General features: G+C 59.1%; 1 protein-coding gene and 1 long non-coding RNA gene across 2 annotated transcripts; one reads left to right on the top strand and one right to left on the bottom strand.

The window, feature by feature from the left end:
• Positions 1-351: 351 nt before the first annotated feature.
• On the top strand, positions 352-6,030 carry LOC129465247 (uncharacterized). Its single transcript, XR_010116518.1, has 6 exons — positions 352-499; positions 1,695-1,932; positions 2,274-3,246; positions 4,144-4,277; positions 4,901-5,243; positions 5,334-6,030. It is a non-coding gene; the product is annotated as an uncharacterized lncRNA (long non-coding RNA).
• ONECUT3 (one cut homeobox 3) lies at positions 3,207-26,965 on the bottom strand. Its single transcript, XM_055247028.2, has 2 exons — positions 25,780-26,965; positions 3,207-4,354 (listed from the first exon to the last, which is right to left on the bottom strand). Exons 1-2 carry the CDS (start codon positions 26,963-26,965, stop codon positions 4,062-4,064), a joined length of 1,479 nt encoding a protein of 492 aa, XP_055103003.1. The 3' UTR covers positions 3,207-4,061.

The following is a 26,965-nucleotide window of genomic DNA, read 5'->3' as shown; positions in this document are numbered from 1 at the left end:
TCTGCAGAATTATAATTTAACGGTATAAAGCTTCAAGTCACGTATTCCAAAAACTAGCTAAGGATTTTTTTTAATCACATAAACTATACATTAAATATTTTGAGGTATTTCAGAGAAAATTGTCAAAGGCTCGAAGGAATTGTGCTGGAGGTGGTGTTCCCTGCATGGAGAACGGATGCTCTTTGTTTTTTTTTTTTTTTTTTTTTTTTTTTTGAGACGGAGTCTCGCTCTGTCGCCCAGGCTGGAGTGCAGTGGCGCGATCTCGGCTCACTGCAAGCTCCGCCTCCCGGGTTCACGCCATTCTCCTGCCTCAGCCTCTCCGAGTAGCTGGGACTACAGGCGCCTGCCACCACGCCCGGCTAATTTTTCGTATTTTTAGTAGAGACGGGGTTTCACCGTGGTCTCGATCTCCTGACCTCGTGATTCGCCCGCCTCGGCCTCCCAAAGTGCTGGGATTACAAGCGTGAGCCACCGCGCCCGGCCTAACGGATGCTCTTTGGTATGTGACAGCCAAGTGGGCATGGAGGGGCAGCAGGAGAGGGCCCGAGGGGCAGGGGGGGCAGGTCGGGGATAGAGCCTTCTGTGGGGGTCTGGCCAAGTTTGGGGTGGGGTCCGGAAACAGGTTGTGTGTGTGTGTGTGTGTGTGTGTGTGTGTGTGTGTGTGTGTGAGAGAGAGAGAGATATGAAGATATCTGAAAAGGATCCAGGAGTCCTGGGCCACTTTATTTATTTTTTTTGTAGAGGTGGGGTCTTTCTGTGTTGCCCAGGCTGGTCCCAAACTCCTGGCCTCAAGCAATCCTCCTGTCTCAGCCTCCCAAAGTGCTGCTGGGCCACTTCTGTGACCAAGAGGCTTGACCCGATCTGACCACAGTTCAGCATAGCTAAAACGTTCCACAACCAGAACGATCCCAAGCCAAGTCCTAAATTTCCAGCAGGGGACAAAACTGGAGGCCCCCTAGCGTCTTACCCTTGGGGCCTTGAAGGCCAAGCAGAGGGCATCTAGGAGACCCAGCTCCCCGCAGGCCCGTGCCTGAGGCCCAGGCATTGATTTTCTAAGAAGCTCACTGGGCCAGGGCTGCAGTGTGATTCTCTTGGATCAGAAGCATTTTATTGCCTTTGAGAGCCTCTTCCTCCACTAAATATCTATCTACCTGTAATCCTAGCACTTTTGGAGGCCGAGGCAGGAGGACCCTTTGGGGCCAGGAGTTTGAGACCAGCCTGGGCAACATAGCGAGACCCCATCTCTACAAGAAATCCCTTAAAAAATTAACTGGGCATGGTGGTGCATGCTTGTGGCCCCAGCTACTGGGAGGCTGAGGCAGGAGGATCACTTGAGCCCAGGTGGTCGAGGCTGCAGTGAGCTACGATTGCACCACTGCACTCCAGCCTGGGTAACAGAGCAAAACCCTGTTTCTAAAAAAGAAATTTAAAACATTGTATATCTATAGGCTACCTCGGTATAAAGACAAATAATGTGGTATGTTGAATAGGCTGCACCTTCTTGGACCTAAAGCTTTTTTTTTTTTTGAGATGGAGTTTTGCTCTCGTTGCCCAGGCTAGAGTGTAGTGGCACAATCTGGGCTCACTGCAACCTCTGCCTTCCAGTTGCAAGAGATTCTCCTGCCTCAGCCTCCCAAGTAGCTGGGATTACAGGTGCCCGCCACCACGCCCAGCTAATTTTTTTGTATTTTTAGTAGAGACAGGGTTTCACCGTGTTGGTCAGGCTGGTCTCGAACTGCTGACCTTGTGATCCACCCGCCTCGGCCTCCCAAAATGCTGGGATTACAGGCGTGAGCCACCGCGCCCGGCAAGACCTAAAGCTTTTTAAGAAGAAATTAAAACGTGGACCCCGGACCTGCTGGGCCCATAGGCTATGTCAGTCCGGCCTGGAGTGGACAGGACAGCTTAGGTTCATCCATCAGGAACTTAGGGGTGAGGACGGGAGAGAAATTGAGGCCCAGGTTTTAGTGGGAGGTGGGAGATACTGAGTTGCTGGCACCCAGTGACACCACAGGAAAACAGGAGCCAGTGTGTGTGCATGTGTATCTGCATGTGTGTGTCTGCGTGTGTGCGCCTGCATGCGTGTCTCTGCATGTGTGCGTGTGTGCCTGCGTGTCTTTGCGTGTGTGCGCATGTGTGTGTGCATGTGTCTGCATGTGAGTGCCTGCATGTGTGTGTCTGCGTGTTGTCTGCATGTGTGTGTCTGCATGTGTGTCTGTGGGGCGGGGAGAGGTGGGGTGCTGAGCAGGAATGGGGACCCTTTCTACTATTAGGAACCCCCCAACACCCAAATGTTCTAGAAGCATCACTCAGATCCGGTCGCTTGGAAAGCTGGGAGCAGAGCAAGTCGATAAGGACAAGAGAACACTCCATACACGTGTTTGGTTCAAGAAGAAGGCACTCATCGACCTCACGATCCTCTCCCTCCCTCTCTCCTGGTCTCTCTCTCTCTCTTTCTCTCTCTCTCTCTCTTTCGCTCTCAGGTTCGGGAAGGGGTGGCACCCGGCAGGCGGGACCCCGGGCCGGGTCCCAGGCCAGGGAATCCTGTCATCCAGCACAAATCCTTGGGAGAAATCTTTGGTATCAGGCGTGATTTTCCAATCACAGACATGAGCTTGAGTGAGGTAGCCTTTACCTGGGGGAGGGGAGGGGCATTTCACTAGAAATGTCTTTTGCATTTTCAAGGGGGGTGGGCGGGCCGCCTCCTCCCTGGGAGGCAGCCGATGGGTGGGGGGATTTAAGGGAGGGGGTTCCTTCCGGCCTCGGATCTTGAACCCCCGGAGGAGGCGGGCTCCTGGGATCCCGCGGCCGGCCAGTCTCGGAGGTCACCCAGACCAGATGAGAGGAGCGGGGGAGGGCACGGGGTGGCGGGGGGCGCTCATCTTCATTTCCGACCCTTCCCATTTGTAAATTTTTTTGGCAAAAAATGGAGCAAGCGGATTCCACCTTCTTCGGCTTCTTCTCTCTCTGGCGAGAGTGGAAACCAACACCAGGCTCAACCCCGCTGCCCCCTGCAAGCCCAGTTCAGCCCCCGACGCGGGCGGAAAGGGGGGCGGTGAATTCCAGAAGGTTCCAAGGTTCCACGCTTCCACGCAGGAAGAGTCTCGTCGGGCCCGTGCAGAGCGGCTCCTCCGGGCGGCCCCAGCGGCGCCTTCTCCGTCCGGGTCCCCTTCTCCTGGGAGCCTGGGCGTGGTCTCCCGTGTCCGGAGCTGCGTCCATCCCTGCGCTCCACGAAGGTGCCTAAAGGTAAAGTGAACTCAACAGACGGGGCGGGGCGGGGGCGTCTGGAATTTACCCGCATGTGGGAGCCCCCCCGTCCTCTGCGGCCTGGGATGGGGTGGGAAGGGTGCTCGCCCGTGGGTGCTGGGCGCCCGCCGCAGGCCCCTCCCCAGACTTTAAGGCAGGCGATTCTTGGCACGAGGAATCCTGGCCGCTGAGAGGGGCAGCTCAGTTCTCGGCCGCAGGGGCCGTCCTGCCAGCGGGTGGGGTTGGTTTTGGGGAGGGTGGGGGTCCGTAAGGATCCGGCTTGATGTGGGTTTTTGGCGACTTTGGAAAAGGCTGAGGTCTCTGGGGAGGGGGCCGGGGCGGGTGGGGAGGAAGGAAGGTTTCTCCTACCTCCCTCGGTGGGGCAGGGGATCTGACGGAGGAGGGGTTATTCTTTAAAATTCCTTTTTTAAATACCCGGTTTATATTTCTAGTATGTGCTTCTTGACCCGCTTTAGGGGACAACACAGTGAGCCCCGGTTTTTCTCGAGGCCCTCTGGGCGTCCTGAATGGAGAGGGGGCTGGGAAACCCCTTTCTGTCACTCCCTCCCCTCCAGGGGGGTGGAGGGCTTCCTTTGGCCTGGAGGGAGTGGGCATGGAGGGAGGAGGGGGGCCCTTTTTGTGCACTTGGGCTGGGGGGTGTGCTGCTTCTCCCTCCCCGGGTCTGGGGGGCCCGGATAGCACCCCCTCCAGGTGCCCCCTGGGGGCGGGTCTCTGGGCCGGCAGGATGGGGGGAGGAGACGTGGGGGCACAGCGCCCAGGCCGTGGAGGCAGGGAGGGCGCGGGGCCGGGGCGCCTCAGGCCTTGGAGAAAGTGGCCGTGGCGCCGGCGGGGCCCCCGGGGGCCGTGCTGGGCTCCTCAGCCCAGCGGTTCATGCAGCGGCGCCGTGCGTTCATGAAGAAGTTGCTGACGGTGTTGAGCTCCAAGCCGAGCTGCTGCGAGATGGTGACCTGCATCTCCTTGGACGGCCGCTTATTCTCCTTGAAGATGGCGATCAGCGTGCGTCGCTGCAGGTCGGTGAACACCAGGCGCTGCTTCTTGGGCTGCAGCGCCCGTTCCTTCTGCTGCTCCTGTTCCTTGCGCTTGCAGGCTGCGGGCGGGCGGGCGAGCGGGACACAGCGCCGCCGTGTGGCCGGCCGGGGAGAGGCAGGCGGCGCACGCCGCCGGGAGGAGGAGGAGGAGGCGAGAAGGGACGCGTTGGGGAAAGGCGGATGCACATAAGGACCCAGGGAGAGCCCAGAAGCAACAAGAATTCAGGGAGAGGCGGAGGGGGAGACAGCCGGGAACACAGGGACGCACGGAGACAGAGACAGAGAGACAGGGAAACAGCAAGGTCAACAGGGAGACAACAGGAAAGTCCAGGATGCACCCAGAGGGCGGTGGAGACAGAATGGAAGGCGAGGACAGGCAGGGAAAGCAGATGCGGTGGGGGTGGGGGGAGGACAAAGAAGGGGACACAGTGTGAGTGCCCCTCTGCAGGCATGGCTACCACCCCCTCCAGCCCCCTTCTCCATGGAGCCCACTCAGGTACCCCCCAAGCCTCATACCCCGCAAAACCCCGTCCTCCCCTCAAACGCTCCCGACCTAAAAGACCACAGAAATTGATATTGGTAACTTTCTCTTCTCCTTTCTGCAGCCCCAACCTGGGGGTGTTGGGGAAATGACATGGAAACTGCACATGTGAGTTTGTGGCTCAGTGGAGACTTGGGTGAAATAACTGGTTAATTACTAGGTCCTGGGGTGCGTCACAAAACCCAGAAGTCTTCCCCAGAATTGATGAGCCACCCAGGGCCTTTCCTTTCTTTCTTTTCTTTTTTTTTGGGAGGGGAAGTCTTGCTATGTTGCCCAGCCTGGTCTCGAACTCCTGGCCTCAAGTGATCCTCTGGCCTCAGCCTCCCAAAGCACTGGGATTACAGGTGTGTGCCATGGCAACTGACTCTGACAACCAAGCTCTATGAATGAACAGCAGCGACACTCCTGTAAGGCCTGATACCCTTAGGGACTCTGTGAGTCCACAGCCCAATTCTGACATCTGAAGCCCTGCCTCCTGCCCCTGTCCTTATCCACAGGCTGAGACCACCCAGACTTGGCCTCCCTCGAGCATCCAGTGGACCCTCTGGAGCACAGAACATCTAAGGAAGAAGACTTTGGAGGAGGAGGGGAGAGTGCAGGGACCACCTCTTCCTCACCCAGATGAGCAGGTCACCCTTCCTCTTGGTCAGCCCGCACAGATCGGGGAGAGGGCTGAAGGAGGCTGCCCCATGGCCTGCAGACCAGACACTTGCAAAGGGGAGAAAAGCAAAGGCACGGGGTGATGCAGCAGGGCTGAAGCCGAGTCCTGCTCTTCCTGCTCCAGCAGCAAAGCGGACCCCTCCCGTCAATGCAGTGGGTGTCAGTGGGTACAAAACACAGGCTTCCCCACCTAGGAGCTGGGCCACAAGTCAGATGGGCTCATTTGTGGCATCAGCTTGAAACTCCATCAGAATCTCAGTTTCTCTCCTGCATCCAGACTGGGACTGTGGTGCTGGAGAGGCTGTCCTGCCCTTGTCTCCATCCCAGAGTTCCAGCTACTCTGTGACCCCCAGAAGTGGCCGGTGGTGCAGGTTGTACTAGTGGGTCTCTGCTCCCAGTCTCTTCTCTGTGCCAGCCGTGGTGGCCTACTGGGATGGCACAGAGAGCTTTTCTTTCGGTTGCAGAACAGCCTGGAACATGACATGCTAGATCAATGCCCATACACGTCCACAGAAATAAATGAATGTTCCCTCTGCCGTGACTCATGTCTCGGGGACAACAGGTTCACCCGTCTAGGGTGTGAGCTGACACACACTTCACTCCCTGTGACCTGGAATGTGTGGGGCTTCTAACTGCGGTTTCAGGTTTTATGATTAAATGCAAGTGATGCCTGTGGGTTACTGCACATTTTAGGAAAGCGTCTAACATGAAAAAGAGAGGGAGAGAGAGAGGGAGGGAGGGAGGGGGGGGAGAACAATGGAGAAAAATGGTTTGGTGGGGGAGGAATAAACTCAGAAGGAACCGATAAGGCGGGCAAAGCTATAATTAATATTCCCAGAGGGGTAAGAGAAAAATATCGTATCCATGAAACAAGTACAGGATGCTGTTAAGTAAAAGCGACCATTAGAGAGTGAGGAAATGCTCTTGAACTGTGAATATATAACAGCCAGAGTAAAATAATTCCATGTAAAGGCTGGAAGATAAAGTTAAGCAGATATTGGCCGGGCGCAGTGGCTCACGCCTGTAATCCCAGCACTTTGGGAGGCTGAGGCAGGTGGATCACAAGGTCAGGAGATCGAGACCATCCTGGCTAACACGGTGAAACCCCGTCTCTACTAAAAAAAAAAATAAAAAAAAAAAATTAGCTGGGCATGGTGGTGCATGCCTGTAATCCCAGCTACTCGGGAGGCTGAGGCAGGAGAATTGCTTGAACCTGAGAGGCAGAGGTTGTGGTGAGCCAAGATTGTGCCTTTGCACTTTTCAGCCTGGGCAACAAGAGCGAAACTCCATCTCAAAAAAAAAAAAAAAGTTAAGCAGATATCCCAGAAAATGGAACACAAGCAGCTGCAAAGATGGGAAATGAAAGAGAATAAAAAGTTAGAGGATGAATTAAGATGAAGCAGGGTTGTCACCTGATCAAGAGACAGTTCAAAAATAGAGGAAGAGATGATCAAATAATGAAAAAACATCTAGTATTGAAAGATGAGTTTCCAGTTTAAAGGTGGTCAGGTGCAGTGGCTCATGCCTGTAATCTCAGCATTTTGGGAGGCTGAGGCAGGAGGATCACTTGAGGCTGGGGGTTCAAGGGTACAGTGAGCATGGTCTCACCACTGCACTCCAGCCTGGGTGACAGAGTAAGACTCTCTCTTAAAATAATTTTTAAAAATAAATAGGCCCACCGGGCATGGTGGCTCATTCCTGTAATCCCAGCACTTTGGAAGGCTGAGGTAGGTGGATCACTTGAGGTCAGGAGTTCAAGACCAGCCTGGCCAACATGATGAAACCCTGTCTCTACAAAAAATACAAAAAAAAAATTAGCTGAGTGTGGTGGCAGGCACTTGTAATCCCAGCTACTGGGGAGGCTGAGGCAGGAGAGTTGCTTGAACCCAGTAAGCAGAGGTGTGAACCGAGATCACCACTCACTCCAGCCTGAGCACAGAGCAAGACTCCGTCTCAAAAATAAATAAATAAATAAATAGGCTGGATGAAGTGGCTCATGCCTCTAATCCCAGCACTTTGGGAAGCCGAGGTGGGAGGATCACTTGAGCCCAAGATGTTGAGAGCAGCCTGGACAATATAGCGAGACCCCATTGCTACAAAAAATTTAAAATTAGCCAGGCATGGTGACTCACACCTGTGGTCCCAGTTATTCAGGATGCTGAGGTAGGAGGATCATTTGAGCCCAGGAGGTCAAGGCTGCAGTGAGTTATCATGATACTGTACTCCAGCCTGGATGACAGAGCGAGACCCCAGCTCTAAAAAAATGGGGGTGGGACATCAAGTCCCCAGCTCGATGAATGAAAAAGACAGTCAAGGCTCATTGTGAAATTTCAGAGCACCAAGAATAAAGAGAAAATCCTAAAAAGCGTTTAGAGGAAAGCCAGATGTCATGCGAAGGATCAAGAATCCAAGCAGCTTTGGGTGTGCAAAAACTAGCAGACAACAGAGCAAGGCTTTCAAAATTCCAAGGAAAAGTTATTTTCAGCTAGAATTGCTAAATACCAAAAGACCAAACATAAAGGTGCAATAAAGATATAATCAGATGTTCGAGGACTCCAAAACTTGACTTCCCACATACCCTTTCTCAGAAAGCTACTGGAGGATGTGTTCCATTCAAACGAGGAGGTAAATCAAAAAAGGATGGTGTGGGATTCAGAAAATGTGATCCAACCTAGCTGAAAGAGAAAAGGGGTCCTCCAAATGAGGACGAGGAGGACCCTGGAAGACAGCTAGACAAAAGGACCCAGGGTATGGAGGGCAGCCCCGCCCAGATCAGAGATGACCTAATATGTGTGGAAAGTCCTATTGAGTTGGTTTCAAATTTTGTTGGGGAGCATGGGAAGAATTTTTGTTTGGCAGCTATCAACTCCTGGAAAACCAAAGAGTTGTACAGGAAAGGAAATGCAGTCCTAGTACTCTACATGGCTCAGCTGTGGACAATGTTTGCAAAAGCATAATAATGTTAATTACTAAATGTTAATTTAGGCAACAGACTGTATTTGTAATTATATTGAGAGACTGACAGAGAGGGAGGGTATGGGTATGAATCTGGAAAGATGGCAAAGGAAAACCTGAAGGGTGAACGGTGTACCAGGGAGCCTTTTATGTGTGAAAGGAGAGACAAGAACCTATGTTTATATTTTATCTGCATAAAGAAACATGGAAGGAAATGCAAAAAACTGAATTGACCTCTCACCTCTTTGGCACTCGGCCACCCTGTGAGGATTATAGGAGAGGACCCAGTCCTCCATTCTTTCAAAGGGCAAGCTGAGTCAAAACTCAACTGGGGCCTTGAAATTCCAAGGGAGGCCCTTCTTGCTCACCTGTTGTAATGTTCATTCACTCACTCACTCATTCATTCATTCAGTTAGCAATTTACTCACAAATTTATCCTACATTTACAGTAGGGACAGAAATACAAATGCTCCTCAGAAAGCTCACAAGATGTTTGTGTCAACAGCTTTACATGTATCTGGTCACTCAATTCTTAACAATAATTCTTGTTTTGTTTTGAGACAGGGTCTTGCTCTGTCGCCCAGGCTGGAGTGCAGTGGTGCAATCACGACTCACTGCAGCCTTGAACTCCTGGGCTCAAGCAGTCCTTCCACTTCAGCTTCCCAAGTAGGTGGGACCATGGGTGCACACCACCATATCGGGCTAATTAAAAAAAAAAACAAAAAACAAAAAAACACACAAACACATATATATGTTTTTTTTTGTTTGTAGAAATGTGGTCTCACTATGTTGTCTAGGCTGGTCTCTAACTCCTGGGTTCAAACAATCCTCTAGCTTCGGCTTCCCAAAGTGCTAGGGTTACAGGCATGAATCACAGTACCCAGCCTCAATCCTTACAATAATTCTACAAGGCAAGAGGTTTTCTCCTAATTTACTCAGAGAATGTGAGCCACCCTCAAGCTTGCCCATCCAGTCCCAATAGGGCAGCCCAGAAAACAGAGTCCACTGGCCTAGATGGGGGAGGGAGGTAGGATGCATACAGTCCCTTTCCCACCCCACCTCCCAGGCTTCAATCTGGTGCTTAATGGGGACCCCAGAGGCAGAGGCTGGGGGAGGGGCCGGGCCAGGCAGAGTCTGAAAAAACTTCTCGTTTTGTCGATCGCAGCAAAAAGAGGCTCTGCTGCCCCCCTTCCCGGCGTTCAATCTAATTACAGCTCCTCACAGCCCAGATCGATCCAGTCGGAGTTGTTTACCGCGAGCAGCTTTGTCATCGCTCCCATCCCCCACGGCCGCCGACAGAGGTGTGAGTTGGAGTAGGGGGGCCTCTTGGACGCCCCCTCCGTGCGTCCCCTACCCATCACCATCGCCACCTGACCCCCGCCAGCACCCCACCCGACATCAGGTTCACCCCCACGCTAGTCCTAAAGACCACCCCTGTGCCAACCCCAGAGACCATGGTGGTTATGGACCCCTTGTGCAGAAGTGAAAACTGAGGCTTGGAGAGAAGGACTGACGGGGCTTAGAGTGGGGACGGGGGTGAAGCCCTGGACTTGGCCCTGGTACCAACCACCAGCCTCATGCTGCCAGGGCCCACCATTGCCACCTCTGCCACGCGACCTCCACCAGCCTCCAGTGCGGCCTCCACCTCTGTCCTCTCCTCCACCATCACTCCTGCACCACCAATGTCAGTCCTATCCCTTCACACCCTCCATATCACCTCCAACTCCAGCACCTCCTCCTCCACCACAATCTCCAGCACCTCCACCTCCTGCTCCATCACCTCTTCCTGCAACACCTCCACCTCCATCATCTCCACCTCCAGCACCTCCTGCTCCATCACCTCTTCCTTCACCACCTCCACCTCCATCACCTCCACCTCCAGCACCTCCTCCTCCATCACCTCCACCTCCTCCAGCACCACCTCCACCTCCAGCACCTCCTCCTCCATCACCTCTTCCTTACCACCTCCACCTCCACCTCCATCACCTCCACCTCCTCCAGCACCACCTCCACCTCTAGCACCTCTTCCTTCACCACTTCCACCTCCACGACCTCCACCTCCATCTCCATCATCTCCACCTCCAGCACCTCCTCCTCCATCACCTCCACCTCCACTTCCACCACCTCCACCTCCACCACCTCCACCATCACCTCCACCTCCACTTCCACCTCCATTACCTCCACCTCCAGCACCTCTACCTCTACCTCCTCCACCTTCACCTCCACCACCTCCATCTCCATCACCTCCACCACCTCCACCTCCATCACCTCCACCACCTCCTCGTTTTCCACCTCCACCTCCACCACCACCTCCACCTCCGTTACCTCCACCTCCAGCACCTCTACCTCTACCTCCTCCACCTTCACCTCCACCACCTCCATCTCCATCACCTCCACCACCTCCACCTCCATCACCTCCACCACCTCCTCGTTTTCCACCTCCACCTCCACCACCACCTCCACCTCCGTTACCTCCACCTCCATCACTTCCACCACCTCCACCTCCACCATCACCTCCACCACCTCCACCTCCTCCAGCACCTCCACCATCACCTCCACCACCTCCATCTCTTCCACCTCCACCTCCACCATAATCTCCACTACCTCAACTCCATTATCTCCACCTCCAGCACTTCTACCTCCACCTTCTCCACCACCATCACCTCCACTTCTACCTCCATTACCTCCAGCTCCAGCACCTCCACGTCCTCCACCTCCACCTCCACTTCCACCCCATCACCCCTACCTCCATCACCCCCTCCACCATCACCTCTGTCACCCCTACCTCCATCACCTCCACCTCCTCCACCACCTCCACCACCTCCACCTCCACCTCCATCACCCCTACCTCCATCACCTCCACCTCCTCCACCTCCACCACCTCCACCTCCATCACCCCATCACCCCTACCTCCATCACCTCCACCTCCTCCACCACCTCCACCACCTCCACCTCCACCTCCATCACCCCTACCTCCATCACCTCCACCACCTCCACCTCCACCACCTCCACCTCCACCCTCATCACCCCTACATCCATCACTTCCACCTCTATCACCTCCATCACCTCCACCTCCAGCACCTCCACCTCTACCTCCACCACCACCTCCATCACCTCTACCCCCATCACCTCCACATCCACCACCTCCACCTCTACCTTCACCACTTCCTCCATCACCTCTATTCCCATCACCTCCACCTCCACCATCTCCACCTCCACCTCCACCACCTCCACCTCCACCACCTCCTCCATCACCTTCACCTTCCACCCCCATCACCTCCACCTCCATCACCTCCACCTTCCACCTCCCCACACCTCCTCTATGACCTTTCTTTTACTCATCCCCTTCCTCTGTTTTCTTCACCTCCCCCTGATTTCCTTCATTATCCTCATCAACACTGCTGAACCCCATCCTGGGATTCTCCTAGTATGTGGCCAGCACTGGATACTCAGCCCCTGGTTCCATCACCAGCGGCTCCCGATCTGTAGTTGGGGGGATAGAGAGTGGCCCCCAACACAGACCTTGGCCACCAAGCTGGAGGAGGAGTGGGGCGGGGCCAGGCTCTCAGGCTTGCTCTGGGACCCCAGGCGAGTCTCATTCCCTTGGAGGCCTCAGTCCCTTCCTTTGTAAAGACAGTGCGCCCCCTTCAGGCATGTCCCGGTGCAGGCCAGTCCTCCCTGGGCTCCTGAGCTTTTCCAGGCCCTTCCCTCACCCCATCCACCACCAGCCACCTCTCTGTCCAGCCTCCCGCCCTGGCCTCACTCACTCAGCTCCGCCTCCCTGGCAGGGTCCAGCCTGGGGCCTTTGCACGACGGTTCTGTCTTCCTGGTTGCTCTTCCCCAAGTCCCCTCCCGCCCTCCTCAGCTCCTTCTAGTCTCTGCTCAGGTATCTCCTTCCCTGCGAGGTTACCCCAACACCCCTTGTCTAATCCCACAACTCTCCCTGTCACCCCGGCCACACCCCTTCTTCTTTTTACAACAATTCACCCGCTGTGTCCAGGGGCCCCACTGAGTGAGGGTTTGGGTCCCGACAGGATGCCCACTTCTTGCAGCCAGCCCTGCACCTCCTCCAGGACCCTGGAGGCTGAGGCCCTGATTCCAGGAGCAATGACCCCCGAGAGGCTCTGATCTGAGAACTCCAGGTACCCTACCCATCCCGTCTCCCCAACGGTTATCAGTCTTTTTGGAATCTAAGGATGAGGAGGATCTGGGGCTGGTTCCTGGGGGTCCCCGGGGCCCTGGGAGGAGATCAAAGATCAACTAGAAGAGACGGAGACCCCACGCCCACATCTGAGCCCATGCACAGGGAGCCCGGCAAACGCAGTCATGGTGGCTTTACCGTAGCGTCCAGCCTCCCGCCCCAGGGCACCGTCCTGGGCCTGCCCTGCCGCCTCCATGTTGATGCCCCAGCATCAACAAGGCGGTCGTTTTATTTTCTGGGCAGGTGGGATCAGGAAATCTCTGGGCGGGGAGGTCCCGGGAGCGTGGCCGCCCCTTCGCTCAGTTATCCCTGCTGTTCCCGCTGGGTCCAGCAGAGGGCAGCCGTCCCTGCCCCAACCCAGGAAAGGGCCAGGGTTGTAGGCTGTGTCTCATGGCGGCGGAAGGGGGCTGGACAGCGGGAGATCCTCAAGTCCCGGATGAAGGCATTTCCTGCAGACCCCCTGGGATTTGGCCCCCACACACCAGCTCTGTCCCACCTCCTGCCTTTCTAAAAGTTGCTGGGGACAGCCGACTACCCCGGGGCCCGAGAGGGTGGTCTGACCTTCTGACCTCTTGGGCCCTGCCTGGTGTTGGACCATCTTAGCTTCAGTTTCCCCAACTGTAGATAGTCTTGATCATGGTTGGGCTGTGGGGAAGGGTCTGGCCAGAAAAGTCCTGAATGAACACGGCAGGGCTAACAAGAGGCTCCCAGCTCCCATCTGGGGGTCCCTGAGAGGGAGAGGAGCTGGCTCTGGGTGACACTTGCCTTCCAACCATAAAGTTTCCCCCTCCCTCAAGGAAGGCCTTGAGCCTCAGGTTTTCTCTCAGGATCTTCCTGGAGAGGGGAGACATGGAGAAACTGGGGCCAAGAGTAGAAAGTCGGGTCACTCCAGCCAGAGAACTCCTACACATTCCTCAACGCCCAGGAGCAATGGCCTCTCCCCAGGAAGTCCCTCCCTCCCCCCGCAGCGGAGCCCGGGGCCCCTCCTCTGGGACTCCCAGGGGCCACTGTTCCTCCTTTTAGCCTCGTGGGGCCTGAGATCTTTCTGTGGCCCAGCACAGAGTGGAGGTATAGGCAGTGGCTGAGTGACTGTGCAGTGACTAACACGTTCCTGGGTTGTCCCACATGAGGGTGGTGGAGCATCGGGGGGGGGGGTCTCAGCCCTGACTGCAAGACCCTGCTGAGGAAGACCAGCAGCCACTGCCCTGGCGTGCCGGGTGGGACAGTGGGGCTCCCCAAGTGCCCTCAGCAGGAGGCCGGTAGCTGAGCAGGGGCCCTGAATTCACTCATTGCTGCAGCCCAAGCTGGGGCCCATCTGTCAACCCCCATCACCCTCCAACAGGGGACCAGCCCCTCTCCTCCTCCTCACCCCCCCTTTTCCACTCACCCTCCCTCTCTCTCCCCTCTCTGCTCCTATTTTCCTCCCTTTCCTTCCCTCCCTCTCTTTACCTCCCTCCCCTCTTCCCCTTCCTTCCCTCACTTCCCTCCCTTCCCTCTCCCCCTCCTCTTCCTCCTCTCCCCCTTCATCCTCCCCTTCATCCAGAGGCCTTTGGAGGGGCTGGGCTTGTAACGGGGGAGCCTTCAGGATGCAGCATCCGCCTCGCCCCTGGAGGCGGGCCCGTGGGTGCCTCTGCGCGCGCCTGATGTTGGCCGCGTGCGGGCTGAGGGTGCCAGCCTCCGTCCGCCATCGGGTGTGCCCGCGTGGGGCTGCCTGAGGCTGCCCAAATGTCCCGGCGGGGTGGAGAGTGAAGTCTGAGCGAGGTACTGTGTGTGGGTGGGCGGCGCCTGCACAGGCGCTTAACCACGATGGGGGTCGGCAGCCCTGCACATCCAAACCCCACCGAAGTGAGAAGCTAAGAAACCCATGACTGTTAGGAAAGCTGATCCTGTTCTGGGGGGAAAACAGGGGTCAGCCTGTGGGGCCCTGGACAGGCGGTGGATGAGGCCACGGATCTCGGTGTGACATCCCTGTGTGGGATGCAGCAGGCTCGCGGTGTGGACGTGAGACGTGAGAGCTGTGGGGTGTGCAGGGTCTTGGGGTGAGTGTGGGTGTCACCCCGCAGAAGCCTGCAGTGTGGGATACGCATCCATGTCCGCCCAGCCCCAGGGTGGCTCCTCTCTGCCTCCCCCTGCTCCCCTCACCACTGCAGCCACGGGGACGCGGGTGGGCTCTGTGGGCCGAATGGCCTTGAACGTGCACCCTGGCCTCTCTGGACATCAGCTTCCTGGTTTACCAAGTGGACGCAGTGACCCAGACCCCTGTGTCCCCACCGGGCTGCAGTCCCGAGAGTCATGAAGGAATGAACGCCGAAGCGCGGACCTGCAACCGACTCATCCATTCACCATTCAGGGAGCAGCTACCGCGTGAGGCCAGAGAGAGGCAGCTCCAGGAGCCGGTCTCCGCTCACAGTCACAGGGCAGCGTGAAGCTGCGGCTGCCTGGGACTCTGTTCCCCAACGAGGAGGCCAGCTCCGCTCTGAGTCCAGGAAAGGGGGAGGGAGGACGCCTTTGGGTGGGTACTGGAGGGGGGCGCGGGCTGCACTGGGCTCTGTGAGGCCTCCGAGTGGATACACAGCTGGCTGGGAGGGAGGATGGACCAGAAGACCAGGCCCAGGCTTCGGGACAGCTGCAGGGAGGGTCCCTGAAGCCCAGTGGATGCTGGCAGTGCTGGGGGCAGCACAGCAGGAGAGGCACAAGCCAGGGTGGCACCAGGAGGAGGGGGACGTGGAGGCTCCTGGGGGTCCCCAAGGTCCAGGGAGGAGATCAAAGAGCAACTAGAGGAGATGGAGACCAGCTGGGCAATGCCCAAAGAAGAAGAAGATGCCCAGGATGCATCAATGGGCGATTCAAGTGACCGTCCCCTGTCCCTCTGTGCCCGACAGTCTGTACAGTGACCCAAACCACCAAGCCACGTGAGTCTACCCCGCTGTGTGCCTGCCCCCACCCCGTGTCCTGGAGCCCGATATCCCCTCCCTCAGCCACCTCTAGCGCTCAGCTCTGGCTTCATGGAGCAGATAATTCAACATGGAGCCCAGTCTCCCGCTGGGATGATAACCGGTTTCCTTGGCGACGCGTCCTGCCCCCGCCACCAGCTTCCTGGCCCCAGATGTGGGTTGTACTGATGGCCCCCTATGGTGGTGTCTTGTCCCCCTGCACATCCCACCCATGGCCTCTCCAGACCCAAGTCAGTGGGTGACTTACCCAAGATCACATGTCCAGTTACTGTGGGGGGCCCGGATCACATACCTACACCCTCTGTCTACACCCTGCACCCCTGGGGGAGCTGGAAAATTGATGCCCGTAGGTGGGAGGCAGTGGAACCTTCTCCAAGGAGACAGGGCTGAGTCATGCCCCAGGCGTGGACCCCCAGAGGCCTCCCCAGCCCCTCATCTGGCCCCACTCTGTTCCCGCTACCCCTCCACTCTGGGTGGCTTACCCTCCCCATGCCTGCCCTGCCCACATCTCACGCGACCTCGGAGCCCACCTTGGCCTTGGCAGGCGCCCAGCCTTGGAAGGTCCCCACCCGCCTCCCTCTTGTCCCCACCCCTCTGCCTCCAGCTTTCCCCGCCAGCCTCCCCTGATGGGATTTTAATGACTGCATTTTCAAATTAGTTCTGAGCCTTCAAAGACTTAACCGGGAAACGCGTTTCCACTTGGACTCTCGGGCTGTCCCTCCTTCGTGGCTCCATCTGGAGGCTGGGCCGCCATGGGATGGGGGCAGGGGGGTGTCGGGGGCACCTCTCACCCTCGGACATTCAGCCACAGAGACCCACCCCATTTAGGCACCCTCAAACAGGAGCAAAGCGAGTGGGCAAACACAAACACGCACAAGGCGTTGAATTAAAAAAAAAAAAATGTTACAGAGACGCAGCGCCTGCAGTGGGAAATGGATTTGAAAAAGATGACAGGAAAGGACTCAGTGATAAGAAGCGGCTGAAGCGGCCACCCAGAAAGGGGCTGGGGAGGCTGACCCAGCGTTTCAATTATTGGGAAATTAATCCACAGATAAACTCACACTCATAAAATGATCCGCCCCGGACGTATTCATTGCAGCCGCTATGGTGACCGCGAACGACTGGAAACAGCCTAAATGTCAGCGGGGCGGGGAAGCGGTTCAGGAAAGCCTGACACCACCGCCGCGTCAGAGAGTACTAGGCGGCCGGCAAAAATGACCAGGATGTGCACTTCACGGATCTGAGCTGGGGGGAAGAATCACAGAGCAGCTGAAGCTCCCCTTTCTGTTAAAAAAACAAAAAAGGGAAATAAGAAGAATTTATCCCTGGAACGCAGCCTTTTGCAAGAAGGAGAAATACAGACTGTGATTTGCAGAAGGGAGGGCAATGGAGGCCCCCACGTCTTGCATTTACATTCGGAATCTGGCGAATGCGCGAACTATTGTAAAATCATGTAGATTTATTTATTTGTTTATCATTTTTTCAGACAGGGTCTGCCTGTGTTGCCCAGGCTGGAATGAACTGACACAGTCATGTCTCACTGCAACTTCGACCTCCGTTGCTCAAGAGGTCCTCCCGGCTCAGCCTCGTGAGTAGCCGGGGCCACAGGTGTACACCACCACATCGGCTAATTTTTTTGTTTTTTTGAGATGGAGTTTCGCTCTGTCACCCAGGCTGCTGGAGTGCAATGGTGCAATCTCGGCACACTGCAACCTCTGCCTCCTGGGTTCAAGCGATTCTCCTGCCGCAGCCTCCGGAGTAGCTGGGATTACAGGCATGTGCCACAACGCCAGGCTAATTTTTGTATTTTTAGTAGACATGGGGTTTCACCATGTTGGCCAGGCTGGTCTCGAACTCCTGGCCTCAGATGATCCACCCACCTCGGCCTCCCAAGGTGCTGAGATTAGAGGCGTGAGCCACCGCGCCCGGCCACATCCGGCTAATTTAAAAACATTTTTGTAGAGATGGGGTCTCCCTATTGCCCAGGCTGGTCTGGAACTCCTGGCCTCAAGAGATCCTCTTGCCTTGGCCTCCCAAAGTGCTGGGACTACAGGCGTGAGCCTCCCCCGCCGGGCCAAAAGAATGTAGAATATTTTAGGGAACCAGGGAGCAAAGCCAAGGGAGGTGGGGGAGGGGAGGGGGAACGTGTCTTGTCCTCCCGCTGCGCTGGAGCGGAGCTTACCCGGGACGGCCGCCCGCGGTTCTGGGGCGACGGACAGAGAGGAAAGCCACTGGCGCCTGGTGCAGCGCGGTTTCCCCTGGGGTGGGATGCGGGGGTGGGATGCTGGGAGCCTGCTGGGGGCTGCGCTTTCCTGCGGAGCCCGCACCAGTGACCCCGAGGCTCCAAGGCCGCGGGCGCGTGGTCCCGGGTCCCGGGTCTCCTGGCGCCAGGGCACGTGCGTCCAGGTCATGTCAGGCTGATGAGGGCCGGGCGCGCTCGGGGATTCACACACCCGCCAAGGACCGACGTGCGCAACGCGGCGGCCCCAGCCAGACTCCGCAGCTTCCCGGGTGCTGCGGGACGGCGTTTGCTGGGAGATGGAAACTGAGGCACAGTCATCCCCCCAGCAGGTCCTTGGACGGGAAAGGGCGCTTGGAAATGCGTGGACCCCTGCTGCCCCGCAACTAGCGTCCCCCACTCCCGCATCCCACTCCCTGAGGGTCGGCTCGACCTTCCCAAAGCCCCAGCTCCAGGGAGGAGAGCCCAGCAGCTTCTCTCCCGACTCCCAGAGAGGAGGGCAGGAGGGCAGGAGGGCAGGAGGGCTGGAGGGCGCAGCTGGGGGCGCACGGAAGGCCCGAAGGACCCCCAGCAGCCAGCACGAGGGTCTCCGGATGGTGCAGCCGCTGCGTCCAGGGGGAGATGGGGCTTCTTCCAGATGTGCCCGCACCCCACTTTGGGGAGTTGCTGGCTCAAGACTCTGCCGGAGGGCGGATGGGGGTCCTGGGTCAGTCTGCATTCGTCCCAGTGTAAACGGAGGCGTCTACACACGTGTCCCCGGGTGCGTCTACACCTGTGACCCGGGCACGCCTCTCCAGCAGCCTGTGCCAGGCGCATCTTTGAGTCTTTGTTTCTCTCTGCTGGGACTCTGTGGCTCTGCGCTCATGACTTGGTAGCTCGGAGGGGTCCCCCATCGCCCCCCACATCTGCCCACACTCGGGACTCGGGACTCAGGAGGGGTGCTGGTTTCTCAGCCCTTCTCGCATTAGCACCTACTTGGCAGGGGGGAGACTGAGGCCGTAGGTGTCCCAAGGCTGCCCAAGGTCAGGTGGGTCTCCTGGCTCCTGGTTCAGCCTCTCCCCTACCCCACCAGTGCTTCCCTCCCTATTGATCAGGGCCCATATTTCATTAAGAACTTGACTCCAACCAGCGCCAGCTCTCCCGGTTAAGCCGGGCTACCTGCTGGCGACTCAGCCTCCCTCCTAACAGCCGCTCAGGACTTTCCCACCTCCCAGCCTTTGTCCCTGCTGGTCCCACCAGCCAGAAGTCCCCTCCCACATCCACGCGGGAGGCCAGGGTCAGGCACTGTAGGCCACCACAGGAAACCACATTTATACCTTAGGGCTCTGGGGAGCCACGGGGCAGGGTGCCGACCCGGGCCACACGAGCTCCAAAGTGGCCATGGAAAGCTCCCTTAGGATGTGGGGGCGATGGCAGCGAGAAGGAGGAGTGGGCTGGGCGCGGTGGCTCATGCCTGTCATCCCAGGACTTTGGGTGGCCGAGGCGGGTGGATCATCTGAGGTCAGGAGGTTGAGACCAGCCTGGCCAACATGGTGAAACCCGGTCTCTACTAAAAACACAAAAATTAGCTGGGCGTGGTGGCAGGTGCCTGTAATCTCAGCTACTTGGGAGGCTGAGGCAGGAGAATCACTTGAACCTGGGAGGCAGAGGTTGAAGTGAGCCGAGGTTGCGCCACTGCACTCCAGCCTGGACGACAAGAGCAAAACTCCATCTCTAAAAAAAAAAAAGAGCGGGAATGGAGCTGGGAGGCCATGATGGAGGAGGAGGAGGAGGAGGAGGAGGAGGAGGAGGAGGAGGAGGAGGAGGAGGAGGAGAGCATCGTAGTGGTTTAGACTACAGTGGTAATGGTTGTTGGAGAAGCAGCACGGAATGCGAGGGAGACTCAGGGAGAAGAATGAATGTTTCGTGATTAGTTCTAGGACTTCAGGCTAAGAGGACTTCAGAGCCAAAGGCCAGCTCCAGCCCCTCACCACTCAAGAGACTCCCCCAGACTCCTCTGTGATGTGGGGGCGAGTGTCCCTGTCTCCCAGGCTACAGAAAGGAATTATTGGGGCTGAGGCTGGCGTTGGGAGGGGGAGGTCTTCTGGAAAAAGCAAAAGTGGGGATGGTCCTCGGGGCTCTGAGCTGGACCTGATGAGGCTGGGACCTGGCCCCCCATCCTCTCTGGGAGTCTCCGGTGGTCTCCCAGGGAAGAGGACTCACATGCCCACACCATCATACTTGGAGGAGCTGGGGGACGGGGGCAGGGGACAGGGGGAAGCGCAGCGAAGGCCTCACCGCCCTTAAAGGATGTGGCTCCTGTGAGGTGGGGAGGCGCAACTGGTCAGTCACCTGGCCCCACCTGAGGATCGGCCAAGTGGCTGAGAACGTGGAAAGTGCCACCCCCCTCTGGTTCCTTCTCTGTGATCCTTGACCTCAGTACACCTCCAAGCCTTCGTCCCGAAGCGTCACCTTCCTGGAATGCTCCCCCATCTCTGCTGGAGATCAGGGAGCCTGGGCATCCCCAGCCTAGTGTTAGGCCCACCAGACTCAGTGGGGTCGGGGGAGCTGAAACCCCCCATGCCCTGGTCCTGTCATGGCCCCTCCTGGCGGAAGCTGACTCCACAGCAGAAGCAGCGCGGCGCTCTGGCAAGCGCCCTTCGGCCTCCGGGCAGGTGAGCTGAGGAGGAGGGGGAGGGCTGTGGGCACGCAGTGGGACCCCTCCCCATCTCCCTCCCCCTCTGCACGGGAGGCGGGAGCCTGATGCCTGATCCTGGCCCAGCTCCCTAGCTAGGGCTGCTCCTCCCCAGCCCTGAAGTTTTGTGGGAGGGTGCACCAGAGTCACCTGGGTCTCACGCACAGCCCCACATGGGTCTGGTTCTCATGGCCCTGGGCACGGTCTGGGTCTATCCACACTCCGTGCATCCCTGTGGAAACCTACGGTGTCCCCTTCAGACCCCTGAGCCCCTCCAGCACCTCATACCCCCTCTCCTAGGCGTCATTTCATTCTGCCCGTTTCTCAGATAAGAAAACTGAGGCTCAAGCCCTTTTGCCAGGGATCAGCCAGGGACAGAGCCCAGGGGAGGCCCGGGTCTCCAAGCCCCCGACCTTGGTTATCTCTACTGTCTAGTGGCGTGGGGCATCTTTTTCTGGGGGTGTCCGTAAGAGGCGTGGACCTCTTGCAGTGGAAAGTGGGGTTTTTGCAAAAGGCACAGGGGTCTTTACCTCTCTCCTCTCTTCCCCTTCCTTCCCTCCCTTCCCTCTCCTCCTCCTCCTCCTCCTCCTCCTCTCCCTGCTCATCCCTCCCCTTCATCCAGAGTTGGGGTGGGGGTTCCAGAGTGCTTGTGGGGGGTGGGCACCTGTCCCTTTGAGGGGGACTCCCAGATTGCCTCGCCCATTTCAACCTCAGCCCTTGACGGTGGCAGCGGGTAGGGGGGAGAAGTGGGGGAGGGAGGGCCTGTGTGACCCTGGGTGGGAAAGAGGTTCTGCCTCTTTTTCCTTTCCATGTCCATCCCCTCAGGTCCCCAGTCCCTGGCATCCCCCTTGCTCACCCAGCACCAAACAGAGGTGCCCAATTCCTGCACTAGGTGCCCTCAGCATGGAACTCCATACACAGCTCTGGTTTTTGTCCCTAGGACAATTTGTTCTGCTTAAGGGCAAAGCATCCCATCCACCTGGGGGTGGGGGGTCCTCCCTGCCTCAGTTTCCCCCATGCTGGGCTCCACCATCCCTCAGGATTCTGGGCTCCTGCCTCCACGTGGTGCCCACAGGAGGAGATGAGGCCCTTCCTTCAACCACCTCCATCTAACTTTGTATTATCTATATACATAGCTTTTTTCTGATCAGTTACAAAAAATACTTTTCCTCCGGAGTTGCAATTTAAACAATATTTGAAGACGGCCGAAGCTATCGACCCGGAGACCGTGATGAATTAGAGACGGTAATTCGAATTCATCGACCGCCCCCACCCCCGCCGAGGAGCCCGCCCGCCCCTCCCCCAGCCCCTCTCCCATAAGTACTGTTGGAGACGGCGCCAGGGGAGGGCTTTGACCAGGAGGCAGCTCCGAAGTGCGGGACTCAGAGGACCTTGGGGTGGGGGTAGGGTGAGGCTCCCAGCCCCATGGGAATGGGCTTGGGGGCTGCGGGACTCCCAGACGACGGGGTCCAGAATCTGACAGTGTCAGACCCAGAATTCGGCCCACCACACGCACATTTTACAGATGGGTAAACTGAGGCACGCAGAACAGGCAGTGGGGCCCGGACTCCGAGGTCTGCAGTGGGATTTCTTGCGTGCTTTGGTGAAACAAGGAAACCACCCATTCCCCCTTCCCAATCCTACCCCATGGGGAAGAGGAGGGGGCTGTGGGAGGGCGGGGGTGGGCACAGAGGCAGCCTCCAGCACCCAGAGTTCCTCTCCCGTCTCTGCCTCTCTCTCTCTCTCTCTCTTTTTTTTTGTCTCTCTGCCTCGCTTTTCGTGTCTCCTTCACCTCTGTTCCTTTCTGGGCTTCTTTTTCTCTCCTCCGCATCTGTTTCTCCCGCTCCCGGTCTCTCCCTCCCCACTCTCTGGTTTTGTCTCGCGACCCCTCCCTCTCTCTCCATCTCCCCCTCTCCCCTTCCCTCTCTCTCCATCTCCCCCTCTCCCCTTCCCTCTCTCTCCATCTCCCCCTCCCTCCCTCTCTGTCTGCACCTGCGGGTCTTTCTCCCTCCCTGTCCCCGTCTCTCTCCTGGCCCCGGCGCCCCGGCGGGACACTCGGCACTTGAGGAAACGCGTGGCCGGCCCGAGCCGGGCAAGCGCGACGGGAGACCCGGGGCGCAAAGTTCTCCTTGGAGGTGGCCTGGGGAGGCCCGCGGTGCTCGCGGAGCGGGATGGGGATGAGTAGAAAGGGTGGCGAGTCCTCTGCTGCGGGGTCGAAATGGTGCGGGGGCGGTGGGGGGCAGAGTTCCCTTTCCGAGCACCAGCGTTGGGGCGTCGCCGTCGCCGTGTTAGGTGGAGATGGGGACGCATCCGGCCATCTCCCCCTAACCGCCGCGATTTGCCGCCACTTAACCGCTTTTCATTTGCGCAGCGACCGGAACTAAAGGCCTGGGCCGGAGCCTAATGACCCCGCGGCCCTTGCCCCCGCCCCTCTTACGTCCCAGGCGGAGTCCGGTGATGTAGATGCGGCCCCCAGGGCACCTGAGACGCGACAGGTGCGCAAGGTTGACGGCGTGAACCCCGCGGCCGCGGGGCTTTGCGGGGCCGCGCGGCGGGGCCACGGCGTGGGCAGCGGACCCGGCAGAGAGGAGGCGGGCAGGGTGGTCCGGGTTTATCATCCTCAACACCCCAGCGCCCTGCGGGAGGGTCCGGGGTGCCAGGAGCTGCACTCACCCCTCCGGTTCCCCCACGCACCCCGGAGACGGCGACTGTTCTAACTCTCCCTTCCTCGACGGGAAACCCAGACTCCCAGAGCTGAGACTGTCTGTCATTGTCACAAGTCAGGAAGGCGAGGTACAAACGCAGCCTGTTTCCCCATCTGCAACTCTCACCGTGGCGGAAAGGGGACGGCGGAGGCCTGGATGGCGGTGGGGCGGGCAGAAGGGAACACCGACCTGGGTGCAGGGTCGGGTGCAGGAGAAGCAGGCGGTGTCCACTCAGGGCGGGTGCTGGGTGCTGCTGACCCGGCTGTGGGGAGCCCACGCCCCATGGGAATTCTCGCTTGCGGTTTACCCTTCTGTGACGCTCTGGCTGATGTTTTCTGTGGCCCCCAAATCTGCAATTCCAGTACTGCTAACGGGTCGTTAGTTACATAACGTGACAGTGGGAAAAATGGAGAGTGGTGTGGACTCCGGGTGCACCCACGGTGGCCACAATGTCCCCCAAATATGTGCTAGAGAGGAGGCAGGAGGTGGTGGGTATCGGGATATAGAAACTGTCCCTGCCTTACTGGTGTGATGGCAACCACTTGGTGTTTAAACGTCAGAGCTAGGCCCGGCGGGGTGGCTCAAGCCTGTGTAATCCCAGCACTTTGGGAGGCAGAGGCGGGCGGATCACCTGAGGTCAGGAGTTTGAGACCAGCCTGGCCAACATGGTGAAACCCCATCTCTACTAAAAATACAAAAAAAAAAAAAAAAAAAAAAAATAGCCAGGCGTGGTGGCGGGCATCTGTAATCCCAGCTATTCAGGAGGCTAAGGCGGAAGAATCGCTTGAACCTGGGAGGCAGAGGCTGCAGCACCACTACACTACAGCCTGGGCGACAAGAGTGAAACTCCGTCTCAATAAATAAATAGAGCTGCCAGGGTTGTGCCCTCTGCCACCTGAGGCCTCGCACTGCACCTCGAGGGCCGTGGCTGTGTGCGGATATGACCGCCTGTCTGTGGTAAGCACACGAGTGCCGCTGTATGTGTCATGGGGAGGGAAGCAGGACAGACTGAAACCGTCCAGGTTCATGCGACCTCCCTGAGCACAAGGTTACCCTGCCACACGCGAAAGACTATTTATTTTCCCGTGCCCCAAAGCAGAAAAATCTAAGAATCCCATAAGAGGTTCCAGCTAGTCACCTTGCTTGCTCTGCAGAAGGGGGAAACTGAGGCCGGCCGGTGGGTCCAGGCTCCCAGGGGGTTGTCTGGTCCTCCTGGGGTGGCGGGAGGGAATGGCTTGCTAGGAAGGAACAGCACAGGACCCCCGCTCTCGTCTCTTTCCCCAGCCCCCCCTGCCTGAACGGGCTGCCTGGGGGCACAGCCGCAACCCCCTCTGCCTCTTTGCTAGTGGGGCGCCTCCCAGAGCCCCCGCCTTTCTCGCCCTTGTGCTCGGAGAAGCGATCGATCAGGCGCCAGCCGCCGCGGCTGTTTGTCCCTGTGGCCCGGGGGGACAGCCCCCTCCCCAGCCCCACCAGGGAAAGAAAACCCCACCGAGGCCAGGGGCCCTCCTGCACCCCTACAGCCCCACCTAGGAAATGGGGGCCCGGCCGGGCTGCCTGTCAGAGGGCAGGTGTGGACTTAGCTGTTGTCAGCTGGGAGGGAGGAGGGAGGAGGGTCCCCAGGGGGCCGGTGGCTGAGTATGAGACAGAGACAGAGGCAGAGAGACTGACAGGGCGAAGAGAAAATGAGCAGGAACAAGAGCAAAACGGAGAGCAAGAGAAAAGCATAGAGATACCAGTGTTCCCACCGAGAGAGGAGAGAAGTGGACATGAGACACAAAACCCCAAAGCCAGGCGGGCAGGGGCGCGCGCGCACCCGAGCCACGACCAAACTGCGCGGGGCGGGCGCCGGGTCGGCGTGTGAAGGCCTCCGGGCGGCGCGGGCCGAGGGTCCCCCGGGCCGCCCCTCCCCCGCCATTCTCGGGTGACCTTTGCCAGCGGCCGGAGGGGAGAGGGAGGGGGTATCGATCGCGGGGCCGAACTACAAAGAAGCGCGTGCTGGGGCGGGGAGGGGGATGAGCGCGGGCTCGGCCTCTGCTGCTGAGCTGCGGGCGCCCGCCGCAACGTCTCGGAGCTCTGTGGCCGAGGGCTGGGGGCTCAACAGCCCCTCTCCACCCATTCTGGAGGAGGGGAGTGGCACCTTAGCGGACAACAGCAGCTCGTTCGGGGACACAGCTCCCCCCAACAGGCGCGCGCTCACACACACACGCACACACACACACACACACAATGAGCTTTCCTGAGGGCGGCTTGGGGAGAGGCTCGGAGCCTCCCAGCAGTCTAACAAGGACTAGAGAACCCCTACGCGCTCCCGAAAGGGGCAGAAGCGGCGACCGGGGGTGGGGAGGCGGCACAATCCCTTTCTCCCTTTTGGCAACGGTACAAACAGGCAGCGGCGCGGATCGCTGTCTAGCTTTCTGATAGGGGGTCCCGGGCTGCCGGGGCGCACGGGAGGGGCTTGGGGCGCTAGCCCCGGGCATCAGGCCGCCGCCCTGCTAGGTGCTCGGGAGTCCAAAGCCGGCGCCCCCAGGGTCTGGCCGTGCGCGCCACGCTCCTACCTGCCAAGCGCAGCGCCGACATGCGCTGGAACTCTGGCTCCTGCAGCCACTTCCACATTCTGCGGAAGGTCTCGCGGCCGGATTTGAGCTTGCTCCACGGCTTGGGGTTGCGCAGCAGGTCGGAGAGCGTGCCCTGAGAGCGACACAGGATCCGCTGCGCGAAGATTGCCTGCGGGATGCTGTAGCGCTTCAGCTCCGCCGTGATGCGCTGCGCCACCTCCTTGGTGTTGATCTCCTCGGCCGCTGCGCCCGCGCTGGGGCCGCCGCCGCTCCCGCCGGGGCCGCCGCCTCCCCCGTGCGGCCCGTGCGCCCCGGCCGCCGCCAGCCCGCCCAGCGGCGCCAGCAGCCCCGCGGCGCTCCCGCTGCCCGCTCCGCCGCAGCCTGTGCCGCCGCCGCCTCCCGGCAGCCCGCGGGCCAGTGCGTCCTCCGCGCGTCCCAGCAGCGCGGCGTGCGGCTCGAAGGCGGCGGGCGGCAGCAGCTTGTCCCCAGCCAGGTGGCCTGGCGCGCCGTAGGCGGCCAGCGGCGGGGGTGGCGGCGGCGGCGGGGGCTGCGGGGCGCCGTGCAGCGCGGGCGGCAGCGCGTTGGGCAGCGGCGACAGCGGCGACCCCATGGCGGGCAACTCCTTGCCGTAGGGTCCGTAGAGGTGGCCCACGGAGGCGAGCGCCGCCCGCTCGTCGCGCATGAGGGTGAAGCTGCCGCTCACGCTGGCCGCCAGACGCTGCGGCGGGGGCGGCGGGGGCGGCGCGGCCGCCGGGTGCGGGTGCGCGTGGGGATGGCCGCCGTGCGCCCCGGCCACGGCCGCGGCCGCCGCGTGCTGGTGGAACTTATCGGCCACTGCCGCAAGCGGCGGCAGGTGCTGCAGGGGCGTGAGCGTCGTGTAGGTGCCGCCCAGGCTCGGCGCCTCGCAGGCCATGCCCATTGCCGGGTGCAGCGGGCCCGCCAGTTCCCCGCGGAAGTCCGCGCCGCCGCCCGCGCTGCCCGCGCCGCCCGCGCCCCCGGCGCTCCCGCCGCCACCGCCGCCGTCCAGCAGGCTCGCCATGCCGGCCACCAGGCCCGGGCGCCCGGGCGCCACCAGGCCGCGGTGCTGCGCCGCCGCCGAGCGCGCGTGGCCCGGGCTCAGCAGCTCGCCTGCCTGCGCGTGGGCCACGCTGTGCAGGCCCCCCAGGCTCTCCAGGCTCAGCTCCAT

Source organism: Symphalangus syndactylus, chromosome 17, assembly GCF_028878055.3.
Source record: "Symphalangus syndactylus isolate Jambi chromosome 17, NHGRI_mSymSyn1-v2.1_pri, whole genome shotgun sequence".
Lineage (NCBI taxonomy): Eukaryota > Metazoa > Chordata > Mammalia > Primates > Hylobatidae > Symphalangus > Symphalangus syndactylus.
Note: the sequence above shows the minus strand (reverse complement) of the source record. Positions and strands in the feature narration are given on the sequence as shown.

Excerpts from the sequence above, each read along its gene's own strand:
- ONECUT3 (XM_055247028.2), bottom strand. The coding sequence starts at position 26,965 with ATGGAGCTGAGCCTGGAGAGCCTGGGGGGCCTGCACAGCGTGGCCCAC. Across the intron at positions 4,355-25,779 it reads GTCGGCGCTGCGCTTGGCAG|CCTGCAAGCGCAAGGAACAG; the intron begins GTAGGAGCGTGG and ends GCCCGCCCGCAG.